Consider the following 22,148-nt stretch of genomic DNA (forward strand, 5'->3'; position numbering starts at 1 on the left):
ATTTTAATTGAATACACTTGTTTCACTTCTCAAATTTTGGCACCTCAAAAACATGAGCTCTAAAAATTCAATGTGCAATGAAACAAGAAATACTGATGTTAATACAAAATTTGATATCTCCTACAACCTAAGGCCAAACTACCCAATATGTTTTTGGCAAGACGGGTCCAGGTTCCACAGCATACTCAAAGTGCAGCTCAAAAATGGGGTCAATAACTCACCCCCCAGCCGATTCAACATAGAAAAACAGTGTGTGGGGGGGGGGTTAGTCCTCCTGCCCACTATTATGGTTGCCAAGTGCCCCCTGGACACCAGTGTGGGGCAGAGGGGTAGGGTTGCCAGATCCAGATTAGGAAACTTCTGGAGATTTGTGGATGGAGCCTAGGGAGGACAGGACCTCAGTGAGGTACAATGTCATAGAGTCAAACCAAGAGTTGCCAATCCCCAGGTGGGGGCAGGGGATCCCCCGGTATGGAGACCCTCCCCCCGCTTCAGGGTTGTCAGAAAGCGGGGGGGGGGAGGGGAGGGAAATGTCTGCTGGGAACTCTATTATTCCCTATGGAGATTTATTCCCATAGAAAATCATGGAGAATTGATCTGCGGGTATCTGGGGCTCTGGGGGGGCTGTTTTTTGGGGGTAGGGGCACCATATTTTCAGTATAGCATCTAATGCCTCTCCCCAAAACACCCCCCAAGTTTCAAAAAGATTGGACCAGGAGGTCCAATTCTATGAGCCCCAAAAGAAGGTGCCCCTATCCTTCATTACTGCCTATGGAAGGAAGGAATTGAAAAGGTGTGCCGTTCCTTTAAATGTGATGGCCACAACTCCCTTTGGAGTTCAATTATGCTTGTCACAGCCTTGATCTTGGCTCCATCCCTAATGTCTCCTGGCTCCACCCCCAAAGTCTCCTGACTCCACCCCCAAAGTCCCCAGGTATTTCTTGAATTCGACTTGGCAACCCTAGCCAAACCTCCAAAGCCTCCATTTTCTCCAGGAGAACTGATCACTTTAGTTTGGAGATGAACTGTAGTTTCAGCAGATTGCCAGATCCCACTTGGAAGTTTGCATCCATATTCCCACATTGTGCTCATCACCACTGATTTTTAAAGTTACCTTCCTGCTGCTGATACAGGACTGTGGGGAAAGCAAATCTTATCATGTAGTTTTGCCCTCAACCTCCATTTACTAATGACAAGGTACCTAGCCATGAAGGCATATAACCAACTTTATATGCCATGAAGGCATATAACCATACAATGCAGCCTATTTCTCATTAAGATAAGTAAATTTGTGTTTGCACACAAACTAGGTGTGACAGCATCCTCATGTCTGCCACAGGGACATCACTACCAAGTTAAAGTGATTTTTAAAAAGCAATGAGGGCCTGATCCCAGTCAGCCCCAAGCTGAGGCACTTTTGAACTCCTCCCCTTGGTACCTTTTCAAATGCTGAAACTGCTGCAGGAGGTGTGGTTATTTTGGCACTTGAAAATGTGTGCGGGAGGACAAAACTGTGATCCACAACTGTGATCCACGCTACAGTCACCTTGAGATTGGACTACTGTGATGCCCTCTCCATGGGGCTGCCCTTGTCTCAAATTCGGAGACTGCAGCTGGTGCAGAATGCAGAAGCTAGGCTGTTATTGGGGCTCCCCATGCGGGAGCACATACAGCCTGGCCTGTGGGAACTGCACTGGCTGCCGATTGTGTACCGGATTCACTACAAGGTGCTGGTTATTACCTTTAAAGCCCTATATGGCCGAGGACCTGTCTACCTTAGGGACCGTCTCTTCCCATATGTTCTCCAGAGGGTACTTAGATCAGGGACATGGAACCTGTTATCGATCCCTGGGTCGAGGGAGGCAAGACTGAAGATCACTCAAGAGAGAGCCTTCTCTATAGCAGCCCCCTATTGGTGGAACCAACTACCGGAAGAAGCAAGAGGCTTGCAAGACCTTGTTCAGTTCCACAAGGCTTGCAAGACAGCTTTATTTCAACTTGCTTTTAATCAATAGCCGCATATGAGGATACTCAAGAAGACTGAAACCGAAACTACTGGAATGTATTAGCATCAAATTGTTTTTTAAAATGTTTTAATTGTTGGGCTTCCGGGGTTGTAGCTTGGTGAGCTGACCTGTCTCCTTGTGTGGAGCAGACCAAGATCTTTGTTTTTGGACAGAAAGGCTTTATAGAGCCTACTGTCTACTTTTTCCAGTAAAGGAACTTGTCTATGGCATGCATGTTTATTTCGAGGGGGATTCACTTTGGCTGACAAACGATCCCAGGAGGGTTTTTTTTTCGGCTTTGAAGATTCCCCCGATGAAGAATTGCATTCTATCGCCTACAAAGAATCCTTGGAGTCATTAAATTGACATAAACTCACTAAGGCTTCAACTTCCTATGGACTATAATAACATCTGAGATAAAGTGGACGGTATTCGGAGAGTTTATACGTCGTTAATAAGGTAAAGATCACTATCTGCTACTCCGGGTTTAATTAAAGCTTGTTAAAAGGGAAGATCTGGGACCCAGAACTATTTTTCAAAGTGCAAAACTAAGGAGAAGTGGAAGGGGGTAGAAGTGGTTTCTTTGGACTCAAAAGAAAGCAGAAAAGTACAGAAAAATACTTGCTGTTTTGGATTCTTGTGGCTTCGAAAAAAAACCCCAGTCATAACAAAGCTGCAGATTCTTTCCTTAAAACAGGAAGTGACGTTTTATGCAATCATTGAGAGACTCTAATGCTAGAGAGTCAGGAAGTAAGTGTGGAGAGAAGAGGAGCATCTAAGTATCCGGATACTTGCAAGAGTCAGTAACCATAGAGAAACATTGGAGGCCAATTACAGAAAGGCCAAAATATTTTCACTAAATAACTTGAAAGTGGACTATTAAAGGATTCAAAACATACATAAACATTCCCCTAAGGGCTAAATAACATGGACTATGTGCTTGAAAATGGAAAATAAGCCCTAGAGGGTAAAAGGAAAACTTTTTAAAAAGAGAGGCTTGGAACTTTAAAAATTAATATCTTGAGCTAGGAAGCTCTGAGGACGGCGTTTCTAGGCTTGTTGAAAAGGGCAAGATCTGTTCTGTTAAATGCAACTATCAGATTGGGGATTGAAGATACCAATTAAAAACCCATTATCTGTAATGGGCAGTCAGTAATGTCTGAGCAGAAGTTGGAACCAAGAGTTACAAGGTTAAGAGCTGCCTCACTGGGAGAGGGTAAAATGTCTAAACAAGTTTATGAACAACTGGACGCTATGGAAGCAAGAATTTTGAAGGCAATGAGGGATTTAATAACTGGAAGTGAGAAGAAATTAACTAAGGAAATAAACTCCAGTGCTGAAGAGGTAAAGAAAGAATTTAAGAAAGAAATTGATGACCTAAGGAAAGAGTCTCAAGCAATAGCTAAAAAGACTGATGATATAGAAGTGAAAATTAGAGATCAAGATGCCACTATTAAGAAAATGCAAGACAAAGCAATACTACAAGACTGTAAGTTGATGGAGAACATGATTCGGCTAAGAGGAGTGCCTGAGAATGAACAAGAGGATGTGAAGACTCATATTGTCACAATTATAGCTGAATTTTTGGAAGAAGATCCGGAGGAGATGGAGCGTTTATGTGACTATGCATATAGAGTCAATTCAGAATTTGCCAGAAAGCGTAAATTACCCAGAGATGTAGTAGTGAAGTTTACCAGGAGAGACGTGGGGGGAAGGATCTTAAGCAAGCAATTTGAAACCCCAATGGTGAGGGAGGAAAGCAGAGTACGAATAATGAAGGAGCTGCCGAGAAAGGTCATTAGTGACAGAAAACAATTTAAGAAATTGACGGACAAGCTAAGAGAGAAGAACATAAGATATAGATGGATTCTACCAGAAGGTCTCAGGTTTGAATATAAAAGACTGCGAAAAGTAATAGTTGACACTCAAGGAATGAATGAATTTTTGGTGGACAATAAAGAATTTGAAGATACAGAATAACTGAGAAAACATTATGGATTACAAATTAATTTCTTGGAATGTAAATGGACTTAATTCACCACAAAAAAGAAGGGCAATTTTCCATTGGATTAATAAACAGAAATGTAATATAATTTGTTTACAAGAAGTGTATATTAAACAATTGGATTACAAATTTTTATGGAATAAGGCTTTGGGAGAACAATTTTTTTCATTAGCTAAAGAAAAAAAAGGGGAGTGGTTTTTTACATTAAAATGTTTTAATTGTTATATTGTTTATGGTTTTAATTAGTTAATGTTTAATATCTGTACATGTTTTTACTGTTGTGAGCGGCCCTGAGCCTGCTTCAGCGGGGAGGGCAGGCGGAGGCCGGGGAGGCGGCGGAGAGGCCGGCGCTGGTCGCTGGAGGGCCTCCAGCGACCAGAGCTGGCCTCTCCGCCGCCTCCCCGGCCTCCACCGCCGCCGGGCCCCGCGCGCGGGCCTCCACCCACCCTGGAAGCAGGTAAGCAGGGCAGGCAGGGAGGGAGGGGGCCAAAAGCGGGGGGGGCGGCTGGCGGGGGGGCGGCTGGCGGGGGGGCGGCCTTCCTTCCTTCCCTCCCTCCTCCCTTCCCTCCCTCCTTCCTCCCTCCTTCCTTTCTTCCTTCCCTCCCTCCTTTCTTCCCTCCCTCCTTCCTTTCTTCCTTCCTCCCTCCTTCCCTCCCTCCTTCCTTTCTTCCTTCCCTCCCCCCTTCCTTCCCTCCCTCCCTCCTTCCTCCCCCCCTCCTTCCTTCCTTCCCTCCCTCCCTCCTCCCTTCCCTCCTCCCTCCCTCCTTCCTCCCTCCCTCCTTCCCTCCCTCCTCCCTTCCTTCCCTCCTCCCTCCCTCCCTCCTTCCTTCCTTCCTTCCATGGCTCTCAAATATCCGATGTTCATGTCTTGCGGCTCTCAAACATCTGACCTTTATTCTGTGTTGCTCTTTTGTTAAGCAACTCTGGCCACCCCTGGAGTAGACAATACTGACTTTGGTGGACCCAAGCACTGATTCAGTGTAAGGGAGCTTTGTGTTTGTGTCTTCTGGTGCAATTTTGTTCTCAAATCCTGTATTTACTTCATCAGTATATGGGATAAGGCACTTTCTCAACTGTGCTGCATAATGCAGCCTATTTATTTTGTCCTGTTTGCTCTGTTGGCTCTATCTGCGCCACCTTCATCACTTTCGGGGTGTGGATCCCCCAGTGGGGTGCTCTCCCGACTCCCTCCGCCGGCTGTTTCTGATAGCCCTGCGCCCCCTCTTTCATTTGATATGTGTCCCGGGCGGGTGCCACCCTCCCGCCGGGAGATGCCGCAAAATGAGCCCCCTTGAGGCTTATGGCGGCAGGGCTCGGGGGAAGCGAGCTAGACTGCTGTTCTTTTGAGGGGTTATAGAGTGTTTCGAGCCCGTCCCTGTGGCATCAGTCCCATTGTTGTGGGGCCCAGGGGGCCGGTGCAGCGGCACGCTGAAGCAGCCTGTCGGTCACTTCCGGGTTCCTGTCCTGCATCTCGACCTGTGTTATTAGTGACAGGCTGCTTCGGCGTGCCGCTGCGCTGGCCCCCTGGGTCCCACAACGATGGGACCGATGCCACAGGGACGGGCTCGAAACACTCTATAACCCCTCAAAAGAACAGCAGTCTAGCTCGCTTCCCCCGAGCCCTGCCGCCATAAGCCTCAAGAGGGCTCATTTTGCGGCATCTCCCGGCGGGAGGGTGGCACCCGCACGGGACACATATCAAATGAAAGAGGGGGCGCAGGGCTATCAGAAACAGCCGGCAGAGGGAGTCGGGAGACCACCCCACTGGGGGATCCACACCCCGAAAGTGATGAAGGTGGCGCAGATAGAGCCAACAGAGCAAACAGGACAAAATAAATAGGCTGCATTATGCAGCACAGTCTCACTGGAATCTCACTGGAATCTGACTGGCTTCTCAGCGTGGAACCCGTTCTCTCTAGTCTTCTCACTTTGAAAAAAGTAAAAAAAGAGTTTTATTTAACTTTATTTCCCCCTTTCCCTCTCTGTAAATAATCTTGGTGTTTCCGGCAGTGATATTTGGGGGATTTTTGGGGACGTCACAGGAAGTGCTGTGAAGTCACTTCCTGTTTCCGGCAGTGGCATTTGGGGGAAATGATGTCATTTGGGGGAAATGATGTCACAGGAAGTGATGTCACTTCCTGTTTCCGGCAGGTGGCGCGGGGGAAATGATGTCACCGAGAGTGACGTCACTTCCTGTTTCCGGCAGGTGGCGCGGGGGAAATGATGTCACCGGAAGTGGCGTCACTTCCTGTTTCCGGCGGCGCGCGCACACACATTCCTTCCCCCCTCAAGGTGTCCCTGGCTGGCCTGCAGAAATTATGGCCACCCTGCACCACAATGAGAATTATGTCCTAGAAAATAGACAAAGGCTTTTGACATTCAGGTATTTCCTTAATGAGAATAGGTCCTAGTCTCTATAATCCACTGGTCTCTTTGTCTTCTGCCATATATTTCTCTCTAGATAAAGGAAAATGAAAGGAAAACTACTGTAGGGTATCTGCTGAGAGTTCTCAAAGCAAGAGGACTTACAGCAGCACTACTCTTATCACGTATTTTAAGAAGAAGGTCATTTCCTATGCATAATTTTAATTTAGCACCAAACTGAGACTACAAGAAATTTCTCTATCAGCACACCCTGAGGAAGACACTATAATGAAACTTGTGCAATCCTACTATATTTAATTAAGAGCAATAAAAGAGAACTTACTGGATATCCAGGGTCCCCTTTAGTCCCTCTCAGATTCTCCATTTCAAACATTCTCTCCAGTTCTTCATAGTCATAATCATAACCATCAATGTCAAGCTCATAATGATCTTCTGCATTGTAAGTTTCATCAACTTGAAATGTATCTTCACCCCATGGCCCAAGCTGATTATCCAAAGGCAAAGAATCAGAAGCCCTATATAATGTGGTATTTAAAATTTGATGAATCTCTACAGGTTCACGTGAATACTCTTTCGATGTGTTTCTCAACATATTTGCATTTTTAATCTGCTTTATGGAAAAGAGCAGTGGTGGGTAATTTTTCTGGCTTGTATTTTCTGTGGCATTGTCTGTAATGTTTAGATGTAATTCTGTTTGTGTCTGGGGTCCACTCTTCCTTTTGCCGACGTCTTCCTGATAAATTTTTGACACATTGACAATTCGCTGGCCATTCTGTTCAGGCATGATTTCCAATGCAGTAACATTTCTTAAGCAAACAGATGTTGGAACAGGTCTAATCTCTACAGATTCTGGTGGCACATGGACTGGTGCAGAGTCCTGGACATTAAGGTTTGAGGTTACTTCGCTTGCCTTTAATGTCCTGTAATCTAGTAAGGTTTCTTCATTCAACTCTTCACTCAGGTTATTTAAAAGCCCTTCAAGTGATGTTTCTGGAGGTGTTGGCGGAGATCGGTATGTATCTGCATGGCGACATTGTTGTTTCACGTATTTACAATAGTTTACTGAGGCTTGTGCAGAGGGGATAATATCCAGCTGACATATTACTCCTTCAAAGTTGACTGAATGGGAGTTCATCCTTCCTAAGGTAAGCAAACTATGGGAATCAAACTGCTTTACTTTAGAAAGAGTTTCCCTGATTAAATGCTTCCTTCCACACTGAGCAAACAGGGACACTGTTTTTTCTGTGACACCAATAGCAAATGAGTGCCATTGTTCATCATGAATGGTATAATCGAAATATACAGATTGCTTCCCTCCAGTGTGCACTATTATCTTCCTTGGTAGCAACTGTATACCAAACTGCAGTCTGTTTTGATTTCTAATACTGAAAAGAAAGGCATTGTTTGCTCTGTAAGAGCGTAAACTAATCAGTACGGTGAACTGAGAGCCTAAACTTGATGTTATCACTTGAGAGACAGGAACCTCAACGGCAGCGTTTGTGGACAAAACAACTCCTGAGGCACTTAGGTGAACCCCCTGAGGTAATGAAGAACACAATGAGGGCATGACAATCCCTGTTGATGGATGGTATGCAGCTTGCCCCCTTAGGCCTAAATGCTGAAGAACATCTATGCCTGAAAACAAGAGAGAAAAGGAACTGAGAATTCAATTTTTCTGAATATCATTAACATGAATCATGTACCAACAGTTTCTTCTGAGAATCATTTAACTAAGTTTGCACAACAGAATGCAAAACCATGATATATATGACTAGTTCTCATGAGCTTTACAGTTCAAAAACATGCACCACATATGGTAATATCCACATTTAATTAATATTAATCTGGGAATTTAGAATTTGCCACATATTCACTAAAATTTTAATACCACCTGATATTAATTTCTGAAAAAGTTATCTTTTCTTAAAATTGGGGATTTTGTCTCAAGTTTTAAGGAAATTATTTTAAAGAAACTTTTCACAAATAAATCTGCTTCTAGAATATTAGATCTTACCAAACTGAGGGTAACCCCCCCCCCCCATTCAAAACTTATACATTAGAAATATTTATTTCACTTTTGAGTAGCTATGCACAGAAAGAATGTAGCTATGCACAGAAATCCATGTTTTGTCTTGCTCCTATGTGACCAGCTGGGCGGATGATTGGAGAACTGCTCCCAGATGTAAGAAGTACAAGTTCTAGTCCAGCTTTTTGTTGTTTACTGGCCTGTTGCTAGCCAAAAGAAGAGCTTTGTCTTCATACCAGCATCTCCCTTTGAGGCATCTGATTCCACAGCCCTGTTTGTCCCAGGATACCTTTCCCACACTGAGCAACTGGAGCACCAACAGGTATGATTTCTGAAATGCTAACACTATTCTACATTGAAGAAGGAACCAAAGGCAAGAAAACTGTTGATGGGACAGAGGCTACTTTGTCATTTAACTCTGCCTACAGGATTTAAGACTTTGTCTTGTTTGGAACTGTGCCACAGGTTTTAATTTTCAGGCTTGTTGCGTTGATGTAGCTTTTTATGCTGTTTTTATTGTTTCACATTGCAATACTATTTTCAGTGCTTTTATAGTAATGTGTGAATTTATTGAGAAATTAACTCAAACAGGTTTTTGGAGATTTTTGGAGACAGCAGCAGATAAATAAAGGAAATTAGGAACTAACTTCATCATTTAGAATTTGATGAGAAGTAGTTCTCATCAGGGTCTCCTGATTCCTTCACTCAGAGTTAGCAGATTTTCTGCAGAATCACGGATTTTGTCAGGCACCTTCACTTTATTTTTACATACTTCAAGTAATCTTCAACCAGCCATGCAAAATTGCAAATAGGCCAAATTTTGTCCCAAAAACTATAAATCTGGTTTAAAATATTTATATATTATTTATGAAAAAAAATTGCATACCACATTTCCTCACCCCCATTTCCAAAAGGGGCCAATGTATATATATGGGATAAACACAGCTGTGAGACGACCATGGAATTTTTTAAAAGTTGTGACTGGCCAAATGTTGCCAGAATTAAAGCAAGCCATGCAAAAGCCAAAACTAAATCAGTCCTTGACATAGAGGACCTCCATAAATTTCACACACATGAAAAGGTCTGTTTTCCAACTTCCCTCCTCTGTTTACCAAAGACTTTACCAGCAAATGTTAAGAAAAGACACATTTTGGCTTAGTTTCTAGGAAGACTACACATATGTTTACAAAAAGCATGAGACTTCCCTGGAAGAATTTTTAAAATTGGCACTAAATATATAAACCTGACTGACTCTGCATCTTGAAAATCAGTTAGCAATGGTTCTAGTCATGTTCAGAGTGCATAATGGAGCCAAATTTATAAATGGCAAGCAGCCAGCATGGTCCAAGGCACAGGAAAATGTCTCTCATGGGAGAAAAACACTACTTATCTGCCAATTCCTTGGGATGTTCAGCCTCAAAGGAATTCACTTATCTAAATTATGGTCTAATCTGTAGTAACTGCAGAGCCTTGAGCATGATGCAAAGCTCCACACCTGAACCAGTGGAAAATAATTGTTACAGTTTAGCTAACGAAAAGAACAAAATCCACCAAGCATGATTACTTCTTCCTTTATTGGCCACTTGATGTAGAAAGAGAAAGGCACCCCAACTTTATAAAAACTCCCCAAGTTAATAAAAATTAGTTTATAACTATGGGGGCTGAAGACAGTGTGGAAAGAGGAGGACCTAAAATTAGACAGAGTGATTTAATAAGGAAGCCATGGCCTTCAGCTTGCATGGCCCAAGCAAGATTGTCAATGATAGGATGCTTTGGACGTCATTCATTCAAAGGGTCACCATTAAAACAGAACCAACTTCATGGCGCATAACACAGAGACTTTGAGAGGTCTGTATTTTACAACATGCAGCTGAACTCATTTCTAAGGTTCTGGAATACTTATAAGCATGTTGTAAGCATGAAAACAATATATCTAGTATCATACCTGTATACTATTTTTGTTAGAAAAACGGTGACTATTTCTACTATTTTTGTGTATGTACGTTTTTCGGGTTTGGATCCTAAGCACTGCTTCTGTTTGTGCTTCATCTCCTCTGTTGTGGGGTGAGTGTTCCATTTTGGAGTACATTCCTCAGGCACTAGGTACTTTGTCGTTCACTGAAAGTCACTGTGATCTTGTGTGCATAAAAGTGCCTAAAGCCAGAGAAATGCATTCAACGCCTGCAACAGAAAAGCACAACACAGCTCAAATGGAAGCAAGGCATAGGATGCAAGCCTCAGGCTTTTTTTATTCTGACTTTAAAGCAATGTTCAGATTTCAGAGGAAGCCAGAAACTTTCTTTACTTGCTTCTGAAGCCACCATCAAAGTGAGGCGAGCAATAATGATTTCTCCCTCTCAAGAAACAAAAATAAAACAGAATTTTGGGATATCCTCAAGATGACTTCACTGATCATGCTCTTTTTCTTGGGACAGGGGGTTTGAGGAATATATCCCTGTAAAATAGAAAATTAAGAAAATAACTCCAGCACAAAGACCCAAGGAGCAGTATAGTCAAGCAGCTCCTCCTGAGGTAAGGTGAAAATCTTCTAGAACTGTACAGCTTAAGGCTGCAAGCAGAGTGAATGAAATCCCATTTCAAAAACTGCCTACACATAGAAAACTAGGGAAAGAGTTTTTTCTAGCTTGTCCATTTTATTAACTTAGCTTCCTATGGCAGTACTTTTGTTTTTCTGAGGGAGCATTCAAACATGCAATTCTCCACCTGCATTCTCCAGTATAGTCTAGAAACAGTTTCACAATGTGATGAGTTAGTTGTAAAAACCAGATATCACACTTTTCATTTTTGTTCATATGACCACACATAAAAGTGATCACTGTCCCTTAAACTGAAAATAAATGCAAAGTACAAGCTGAAGATTGTAATCTCTGCCTTTTATCAACATCATGTTATATGCAAATAACAAAACCACAGCCCTACTTTCTCGCTCTAATCAATAATTAAAAATGCAGAAAAAATATGCCAAAAACCAAACATCATTTATTTGCCTTAGGAGCACTGTCAAGACCAAGTGTTTATTGTGTGCATTGGTTTACTTTGGAGAGCCCTAAAAAGTGCAAAGGTAATTCAGTCTCAGTTTGCCACCCCCCACAACACCCACATGCAGTGAAGTCACAAGCAAAGCCTTTATAACGTACAAGACTTTCCTTTTATAGACGTTTGCCTAAATATGTTAGCAATTCATGCAGAGAAAATCTGAATTATTTCGAAAAGGTCATCTTTCCTGAACTGGTTTCTTTAAACTTTTGCACTTGATGTAGTTTTATCTGACCCCTTTGAGGATCAGGTGAAAGTTATACACCCCTTCCACAGAAAATAGGTTTTCAGGTCATTACAACCATAGCTAGAATTACTTCTTTTTCAGAGAAGATAATTCAAACATTTTGTAATAAAATAAGGAACTCTTACCTTCTTCTCGTATGTGTGTAGCACCCACAGCTATACATGCTGCAAGAAAAAGGAGGAGGGTCTTCCTAAAACAGAAGGGGAAAATTAAATTACATTGACAAAAAAACTACAATTCATGTGGCACTTCAGAGTACAAGACACTTCATCAGTCATCCACAGGAAAACCCTTAGTTTTTATCACTCATATGTTTTCCCTAGTCTGCAGCCTATTTTTCCAGAAAGTCACAGAGCAAGCAGAAGTAGATGACAGCATAAATCCCCATTTTCACCATTCTACATGATACACAGCATGTAAATAAACTACTCTGTCTTTTCTAATAATAATAATAATAATAATAAATTTTATTTATATCCCGCCCTCCCCGCCTAGGTGGCTCAAGGCGGCCAACAACAATTCAACATTAACATAAATAGATAAAACATTGAATTTAACAATTAAAGTTAAACATATAAAAACCAGTTAGTTAAGTTAAAATACATAGTTTAAGTTACATTATATATATCTGGCAGCAATAAAACTGTTCTGGCGCTGGTTCTGCCAGTTTAGATAATATTATAGATGGTGGTTCTTCATTCCTAGCAGCTCAGCAGTCGATATCGTTATAAGCTTGTCTAAAAAGGGCGGTCTTGCAGGCCCTGCGGAACTGGTCGAGGCTCCGCAGGGCCCGCACTTCCTCCGGGAGCTGGTTCCACAGTGCAGGAGCAGCAACTGAAAAGGCTCGTGCTCTGGTGTTTTGGAGTTTGACCTCTCTCGGCCCAGGGATGGTCATTTTATTTTTACCCACTGACCTCAGTGCCCTCTGGGGTTCATACGGGGAGAGACGGTCCCTTAGGTAGGCTGGTCCTCGGCCATATAGGGCTTTAAAGGTAATAACCAACACTTTGTACTGGACTCGGTAGGTAATTGGCAGCCAGTGCAGTCCGCACAGCCCCGGCCGTATGTGCTCCCATTTCGAGAGCCCCAATAGTAGCCTACAGCTGCTTTCCCATCTCCACCAATCTTTATCATCCTGTTTTCCCCTTCCAATCTCTCCTTTGGAGAAAAGGGGTGAAAAGCATACATGTAACATTGTTGGCTAGCAACTGTCACACACATCCATTGGTCCTCCTCAGAATACCACATGGCAGGAGGAAGAAGTGGTGACAGAAAACGACCAAAGCTGACTGACTCATCCACACTTTACCTCTATCTGTCTCTCGAAACTCGCTGTCATAAGGATAAAAAGGAAAAGGGGGGAGATGTCATTACTCAAGTAAGAAACACAGAAGCCTATTTTACATTCCTCATCTTTCTATCCACTGTTTCTGCATATCCCTGTATGTCTCATTGTTTCTGCATTCCTCTAGAAGTCAAGAAAATTATGTTAGAGCAGTAGTTCTTAACCTTTTTGAGGTCATAGATCCCTTTGAGGATCAGGTGAAAACTATACACGCCTTCCCCAAAAAAATGCACATAAACAGATACCCTCAAAATGATGCATTCAATTAATTAATTAATTGGCATTTCGGGGGGGGGCTGAAATAAATCAAATTGTGCAAATAAAAAGAAAAGTAAAATTTAATTTTCTCTAATTCCTACCAACAGGAAATTATTATAATTTTAATAACATGGCAATAACAACTACCATATCTTATCAGACCATGCCACTCTACACTTCTTTAGAGTGAAACAATCTTAACATAAAAACAATATTTTTCACAAAGACAATTTTCAAGGTAATAGGAAAGAAACAGAAGGGGGGGAAACATTTTTGAGCCTGGTTCATGGGACTCCCTGAAGTCCATCCATGGAGTCCCAGTCAAGACCCCCTGCATTAGAGTGAGGCAGAGGTAAGAGGAGGAAAAAGCTTTCTCATTTTGTTTGCTTGAATGCCTCAAGGGCTGTGATCCCACACACTAAATAATACACTTTCAATCCACTTTCAATGCACTTTCCAACTCGATCCTATTGTGTGAACTGGCAAAATCCAGTTGGAAAGTGCATTGAAAGTGAATTGAAAGTGCATTATTTAGTATGTGTGATCGAAGCCTAGATCAGTAAATGGTGTTCCAGGAGGTACTCTCCCAGCGATTTACTACATAGACTTCCACCTGCATCAGATCCTTCTTTCCCCAAGTAAACTAGAGAATTCTATATACAAGAGATGCTTGATACAGTTCTCCCAAGAGGCTTCTCGGTTTTCATGAAGTAGAACTGAACACTACCATGAGAAGATCTGTTACTTCCAAGTGTCATCATATTACTATACCTGAAATTTTAGGTGCACTTACCAGGCAGCTATTACTTAACAATGTAAAAACATGAGAAATACCCTGCCATAACAAAGTGTCCACCTATTTCAGCATCTTGTTGTTCACAACAGCCAATAAAAAGTTTCTGGGAATAACAAGAATTGGACTGAGCTGGCATTCAGGTTGTCTTTCACAGCTGGAAACACCTGATTAAATGTCCCCTCTCTTACTGGAATGCTGCAGTGGTCAGAATGCACGTCTTCATCCATTGGTCTTATCTGAATATTAACCAAAAGCTCCAATAACTTTTCCCAACATGGTTTTAAAACCTAGGACACGTATGGGTCATAAGCACAAAAGTCGTTTCGCACAGCTCCAGAGACCTCATCAGCGTTCACTGGCAAGATCAATGTGACTTGTAGCTATAACAAACGGACAAGGAGGCGCTTCTAACAGCTCAGGTACTAGATACTAATTTGGCCTCCAAATTAAAACAGAAAAGAGATATTAGCAAAAAAAAAAATCACAAAAGCATTACAGCTATGTCCCAAATTAACATCATCAGCCAGGCTGGACTAAATCACAAACCACTTTGTTAGGCCCAAGCCCTCCTCCTCCATCTTTAATGGGCTATGTTTACTCTGGCCCTGGTGCCAGACTCCCTGGGCTCTCAGTTGCTGTGAACCATGTTTCCTAATAAGCATATGCATCATGCTATATTGGACTCTCAGAGTTTACTTGAGTCCAATCATTCACCTAGGCACCAGCCAAAAAAGGACATTTTACTCTGTGTGGGGCCAAGCAGCAAGCACTCCAGCCAAGCTAAAGTGGCCTCCCTGCTTGTTCCTGCCAGTGCTGTGACTGTGGATTCCTCCTGCATAGAAGGACTCTATATCAGGCTTCCCCAAGAAGCTGCCAAGCCATGCAGAACACAACTGCATTTCTTTCCAAGGAAGACAGCCTCTAAGAACAGCTTTCAGCGGAAGCCATGATGAAGGGGACTCTGGATCCATCTTGCTCAGCCACCACAAAGGTAAATCAGGAGAGTCACATTCTCCAGGTGTGAGTGCAAATGGAGTAGCTCACAGCTGGACAAAAGGCTTTGCTACCACACTGCACATGACAAAGGATTGTTCCTGTCAGCCAGAAGATCACTGGATAAAAGGAGAAGCTCAAGGAAGTGACTGTTGCTGAGGGCTTAATCTCACCATGCAGGACAACCCCGTTGTGTTAGCTATGGTGTTACAGTAGATTACAATGTGGCTCTAAATCGACCAACTTATTTTCTTTGTTTAAGGTAGTTTTTTAATAGGTAAGCCCATCGTCCCACTAATCCCATCAATCCTCTGGGAGCCTTCCCCTGTCCTCTCCTTATGGTGACCTAAGGAGTGACATGCACGGGTATCATGCAGTGTCATAAGTCACCTGACCTCTAGTCATAAATCACCTGATACTATAGCCTGGAGACACAAGGATGGTAATATAAGGCCATGTGGTCTGCCAGTTCAGTGTGTCTCGTTCATCATCTCTACCCCGCTGTCTGAGCCATCCCCAGTTACACAATTGGGCCCCATTATGGCTAGTGATGCTAGTCATCTCTGGCCACCCCTCCCCTTATCATCTTTCCTTACTGGGAAACCTTCAAGATGGTAAAGTATCACCCTGTCCATGTTTTACCCTTGTGTTACGCCTATTAATTTCATCTCTATTTTTCCTTAGGAGCTAGGTTATTGTTGTATGAATTATTTACCTGTTTGAATGTGTGATTGTATTTATATATATTTTTCTGAGTAAATATTTTAAAATATATTTAGTCTGGAATCTCCTTTCTGAAAACTACACCTCTGTAAATTGGTAAAAGATCTCTCCTACGCTCTGCCAGGGTCTCGTCTGCTAATTCCCCCATCTAAGAAGAGATCCACAGCAACTTTGCTAACAACTTCAAACATTGCAGATGGACAAGATTCAGCAGACAGAATGAGAGATGGTGTGTGGGGGCGGGGGACATTAGCCACTATCATTGCTATCTCACAGGTCTGAGAATGAGCTCTGGAATGACTATGTTTTCCACCAATTACACTCTAGTCATTTCCCCATCCCAGGTCATAATCCCCCAGGTCCCTGTTGAACAACAGCGCTGAAGGCCTACCAGAGCATGGGAGAGGACAACAAGGAGTGACTATGTTTTATGGCCCCAAACAGTTGTCATGTGTTGCTACAAGAGCTTCCAAAGAATACCAGGGAAGCTCTCAAAATCCCCCACAACAGTATGGAAACAAATAGGAACCATTAAAGTCTAATCAGTCCACCAATCCTGCAGGGTAGAGGCAGGAAGTTCAACCATGCTTTCAAAAGACAGTGATCTGACCATAACATGGGCTAAACCCTACAGCTCCCTAGGTAGATCATCAATAAGCCACTTGGTACAGAAAAAATGGTACATGGTATAGGTTTTTTTCATGTTCTGGGCCCATCACAGCCTGAGACAGTTTCATGATAGTCATGGAGACCATGAAGTCCTGAATTTGACAGGTGCAATTAGCAGATATAAGAAATCCCAGCCATGTTAGTCTGAAGCAATAAAAAAAAGTTTGAGTCCAATGGCTCCTTTAAGTTTAATTCTGGGTATAAGTTTTCATGAAGTGTGCATGAACAAGAAACAAAATTACACAAAAAAACTTAGTTGGTCTTAAAAGTGCCACTGGACTCAAATGCTGTTTGAAACCCCAAAGGACATTCATCCTTGGGATTCTTAATAAAAAATCTAAGATCACCTCTAGCAGCTCAGCTGAAATACAACTGTAACATTATTTTTAATAATTAATTTTAAATGTACAAGTTCTTCCCAAGAGACTGTTCCAGCTGAATTTGGTCTGTCTGGGGACATCTGAAATAATGAAAAGATACAGCAGTTGCCAGTGTTATATTTCAGAGGAAAAAACTGTAAGATGACAATGCATAGATTCTGAATCTCTAAGAATTCCAATTTACATTAAAATAATAACCAAACAATTTGCAGCAACTTCATTTTCAACTGCCAATAAGCCTATCTTTAAAATATTACTTGAACTGAAGAAGTTGGACAAAAAGTAATTAATAAAGATACATTCTCAAGTAGAGAAACAAACTGAGAAACAAAAACTGGCAAAACTATGTTTCTCTGACGAACCCAATGATAGTCAAATTGAGTGTGCATTTCTTCCAAACTGGAGAGGATATCTAGTGACAAACCTTTGTCTTATAAAATCATAGTGGTAATTAAAACCTAATGTTTCTTTATTGGTTAACAAATTACATTGTGCCTGGCTATGTAATGTACTTGGCAATGTAATGTCAGGGGAGGGAAGGATATAAATTTGATTTTAAAAAATAAATAAACAAACAATAAGTATTAATACCCAAAGAATACAAAATGTTGTGCCAGGCTCAGTAATGTATATTCGAGTAGTCATTTTCATTAATACCATTATTACCACTGACTCAATGTTTAAAAATGAATTAAATTTTACCTATTTGTGATTCTGTTACCTGGCTGTTCACAGAGATAAGAAGGGAAGAACAGATAACATGACAGACATGGACACTTTCCCCTTTTCCTTCCACACTGCACAAGTAAGGCTGGTGCTGGACTAGTGCAATGTACACTGCAATGTACATATATAGTACACACAATCTAGCTGCTTATTGAACTGAGGTAAAATTCTAACTTGGGAGTCTTTGCCTTGTAAGCCCCCAAATAAAACACTATCATAGAACAAAACATGTAACAAAGAATACAGCCACAGTATAACTCCTACAAAATTAAAATTTTAAAATCCTTCTTTATTCTACTCTGAATTGTATGAAGCTGTACAGAGATTATAAACTCTCGATAAGTTGCTTCAAAAATTTGTCCTCAAAGGCCATAGTGTTTTTCTGGAACAAATATAGCTTCATACTACTCCCACTCTATCTTGAATTATTAAATAAGAAGGTACTCTGCTGATGCCAGTTACTGATACAGCATTAGAGCAGTTACTGATGCCAGGGCACTGCTGCTGGCACAAGCTGAGACCTTCTCTCTTCCCATTCCAGCCACTTTTCAACACTCTTTCTGACATATTCCAAAAGGAGAAAAATTCTCAGCCTGCCTATATCGACCACAGAGCCAGCACTTGTAGCAAATCCAACACTAGCCTAGTCAATGCTAAATGGGGAGAGAAGGAACAGGGATGGATTTATGTAGAATATAATAAATAAAAATGTGTATCTGTAATTATGGAAATAACAAAAGTGAACTAAATTTTTAAAAAACTGATCCATAAACAAAAATGGAAACAAATTTTGTGCAGACCCCTAATGAATGTTATTCTAAATAAGTAACACCACTCAGCATTAGAAATGCTACCTTTGCTGATTCAAGGTGAACTTGTTCTCTTTAAAAAAAACAAAGTTTCAATGAAATCTAATCAGGACTCTCAAATAAAATTTCAGTGTCCTACTCTTAGCCTGAAAAATTGTGTTTCTCTTAGAGAGATGTGTTTTAAAGATTTTGAAAAGATTCTGAAAGTTTATATTGCTGCTGATAATCCAAATCTAGCTTTATAAATGGTTAGAAAAATGAATGTCCAACATTTACAGCTGTCCATGGCTAATGTCAAGAACAGATGCCCATTCAAACAAAGATGCACATGTAGAAAATACAAACCAAAGCAACAAATTCATGTTTCCTAGAGACATAAATCTTTGTTCCACTCATTTCCTTACTACACAGAAGTTGAATCAATTTAGAAAACTGATCCCTTGATCACGTATGCTCTTTCTTTTTCCATAGTCTAAAATTAGGAACAAAGAACAAGAGTAGCGTTCTAAATCCCTTTCACATAATCGTTTGTGTGAAACAAAATGATTATTGTACTAGTACTGTCCCTAATAATTGCAAACCTTTATCTTCTATATCCTTCGAAAGGTAAAAAAGGTAGTCCCCTATGCAAGCATCAGTCGTTTTTGACTCTGGGGTGACGTCTCATCACAACGTTTTCACAGCAGACTTTTTTATGGGGTGGTTATCCTGTCATCTACACTTTCCCCCTCAGCAAGTTGGGTACTCATTTTACTGACCTCAGAAGGATGGAAGGCTTAGTCAACTTTGAGCCGGCTATCTGAACCCAGCTTCCACCAGGATCAGACTCGGGTAGGGAGCAGAGTTTAGGACTGCAGTACTGCAGTTTTACCACTCTGCATCTCTTACCTATGGAGAATTGCCATATAGAAAAAAAATGATTGCAAAGCACCACCACACCAGCACCCCAAAAAATCTCAAGAGAACTGGTGTGGGAAAAAATTTCATCACTTTGTTTTTGATAAAAGTAAAAAAAATAGATGAATTATTACATTCCCCCTTGATTTGGCTAGATGAGTCCCCACATATGTGAACAAGCTCTCTTTTTTCACAAGTGTAGCTGTCAACATTCAGACACATTACATGAGACAAACAACACGTGACCCTTGGAAGTACTTCTACACAGCCTTGTTAAAATAGAAAGTCCCAGACAGGATCTTTAAAACTTTTTTGCTGCACAGACAAGACTTAACATGCCTTGGCAAAATACTACATGCTAGAAAACAAGAATGGGGGGGGGGGGCAGTTCACATTGGCAACCATCTTAAGCAAGTCTATTCAAAAGCAAGTCCCATTTTATTCAGTGAGACTAACTCCCAGGAAAGTGTTCTTAAGATATATACAAACACAAATTCATCCATACATACTTATCACAGCAACACCAAACCAAGACTTGCATGTGTGAAACAGTAATCAGGGGTGAAACAATACAGACAGTCAATGTTTTTTTAATGGAAGCACTTCACACACTCAGCTTCATGTGATAACACAGAGTGGCATCAAGTGACAAATGCATCTGTAAAATCAAGACTAGCTGAGCACTGAGCCTGTTTGCCCTCTTCATGGAGCCCCTAGCCACCTGACCTGACTTCTAGAAGTAGTAAGCAAGCACTGGCAATCTGTGCAATTAGCAACAGCCAAATATCCTGTGCTAAAAGTTGCCCACTCTCCCTTAACCAGTTCTCCCAGAAAGGAACAATCTCAAGGCTTCAGTACTGCCTGATCATCATGAATCCCCTCCCCCGCCCATTAAAAAAATGGTAGGAGCTCACTTGTTGTGATGTGCTTTACCTATGTTCAGGGCTGATTCTAGGGCAACAAGCAAAAGTTCAAGATGGGACTTCAGAATCATTGTCATTCTACTTCTAACACCCCACTAGGACCAAGGGCTGGCCTCCATTCCATGTGAGGTAGGTAAGAGTCACTGCTGCTGCCTAAGTCCCAAATAGGGCAGATGCAAGCCTGCTCTTCTTTTTTTCTCACTTCCTTAAGGGAGGCAGGACTGGAGGTAATAGGGGTCCTCCCAAGTGCAGGGCCTGGAGCAGCTGTCCTTGTTTCCCACTGGCTCAGACTGCCCTACATAAGTTTCTGGTGGGGAAAAGAGACTGCCCATTTGCAGGCAACAGAAGGCAAAAGAAGAAGGGGGTGGCAAAAGATGAGATGACTGGACAGCATTACTGATGTAACTAACATAAATTTGAGCAGACTTCAGAGGATGGTGGAAGACAGGAGAACCTGGCGTGACTTGATCCATAGGGTCACAAAGAGTCGGACTCGACTGTGCAACTGAACAACAATAAAGAACTGGCAGAGTTCTGCTTCTACAGTTCACTGAGCAGAACAGCTAGAGCAAAGGTGACAAACATATGGCCTGGGGGTTCGAAAAGGCCCATCCAGGGCCTTATCCGACCCACAAGCAACTGGTGCAAGGGAGGAAAGGCAGGAGTCTGCTGGGGGGGTGGACAGGTGAGCAGGTCAAAGCTGTCAAGAAATAGAAAGGAAATTGCTAGAGGGCAGGACTATGAGGATGAGATAAATAGGGCGATGAATGGCAGTGAAGGCAAAGAAAGAGGAGGCATGGTGTTTTTCCCCTCCTGCCTTCTCTGAGGATTGGTAAAGATATTATACGACGGGGTGGAGCTGAGCAGCTATCACTGCCACCACCGCACCAAACAGTGACTGTGAGGGAGGTTGGCAAGTGTGGGTGCCATTTGCCATAAAAGGAATGGGGCTGGCAGGGGACAGAGGAGAAGGACCACCACATGGATTGGGAGACAACTGGGCTGTCTTGTACATGCCACTCTGAGGGGAAAGACATCCCAGCCCCAAAAACAAGTGAAGGAGTAAAGGAAGAAAGGGGTACCACTGGTGCTGCCACATGTCTGAACAGACATGGAATTGGGAGGCAGAGTGAGTGTCAGAGAGGGTGGGGGGATGGTGGACCTCCCTTCTCCCCCTCAACCCATGAAGGAAAAGAGCTCAAGAGAGGACAAAAGGCAACCCTTTGAGGTTTCAGAAATACTCTTTCTATAAGGCCTTTCCTTCAGCCCCACTGATTCTGTGGGAAATGCAGGAAGGATGAGAATTTGTGGGGGGGGGGGGGGGCGATCTGGGAGAGCTTGCTTCACACTCACTCTTCTCCCACACCAGAACCTGTTGTCTATGTCACCCAAGGCCAATGATCTAGACAACCTCAGGAGGAGCCCCACAGGTTTGTTGGTGGTGGTGGGGATGGGGCAGTGGAAGGGGAAGGGGAAAGCTAGTGCGCCTCCTCAGGATCCTCAGAGGCAGGACAGGGGAAGGGAGGGGAAAAAAGAGCAAAAGATGGATCATAGCTGTCCTTGGCTGCTGAGGTTGGGCATATGGGGGAGTTCTGAAAAACTTATTTTCAAGGAAAATGACTTGTCTCCTAAAAGTGCTATATATACCAAAAATAAGTAATCTGTATGGAAATGTAAGATACCTTCCTTTTATGATATTCCTGGAAAAAATCTAGTCCTGCATATAATTAAATACATTTATTGGGGCTTTTGTGGATTCCCTAGTAAATCAATTGCTTTAACTCTTAGAAATCAATTGCTTTTGTTTGTATTTTGAGTAAAAAATAATACTATTAGTTGGGTTTGCTCATGTCATTTATAAAGTTTATATCTCTGGTACTTGGCATTACATTTTATGGCACAT

At 42.1% G+C, this 22,148-nt stretch overlaps 1 protein-coding gene across 1 annotated transcript in view; it reads right to left on the bottom strand.

Annotated features, from left to right (window-relative positions):
- COL24A1 (collagen type XXIV alpha 1 chain) overlaps positions 1-22,148 on the bottom strand; it is a 282,681-nt gene that overhangs the window by 247,305 nt on the left and 13,228 nt on the right. Inside the window, exons 2-3 of the mRNA XM_060232149.1 lie at positions 11,852-11,916; positions 6,719-8,031 (exon numbers count right to left, since the gene is read on the bottom strand). Coding sequence (XP_060088132.1) covers positions 6,719-8,031; positions 11,852-11,916 — 1,378 coding nt within the window. The remainder of the gene's footprint in view (positions 1-6,718; positions 8,032-11,851; positions 11,917-22,148) is intronic.

This window comes from Heteronotia binoei, chromosome 2 (assembly GCF_032191835.1).
Source record: "Heteronotia binoei isolate CCM8104 ecotype False Entrance Well chromosome 2, APGP_CSIRO_Hbin_v1, whole genome shotgun sequence".
NCBI classification, from domain to species: domain Eukaryota; kingdom Metazoa; phylum Chordata; class Lepidosauria; order Squamata; family Gekkonidae; genus Heteronotia; species Heteronotia binoei.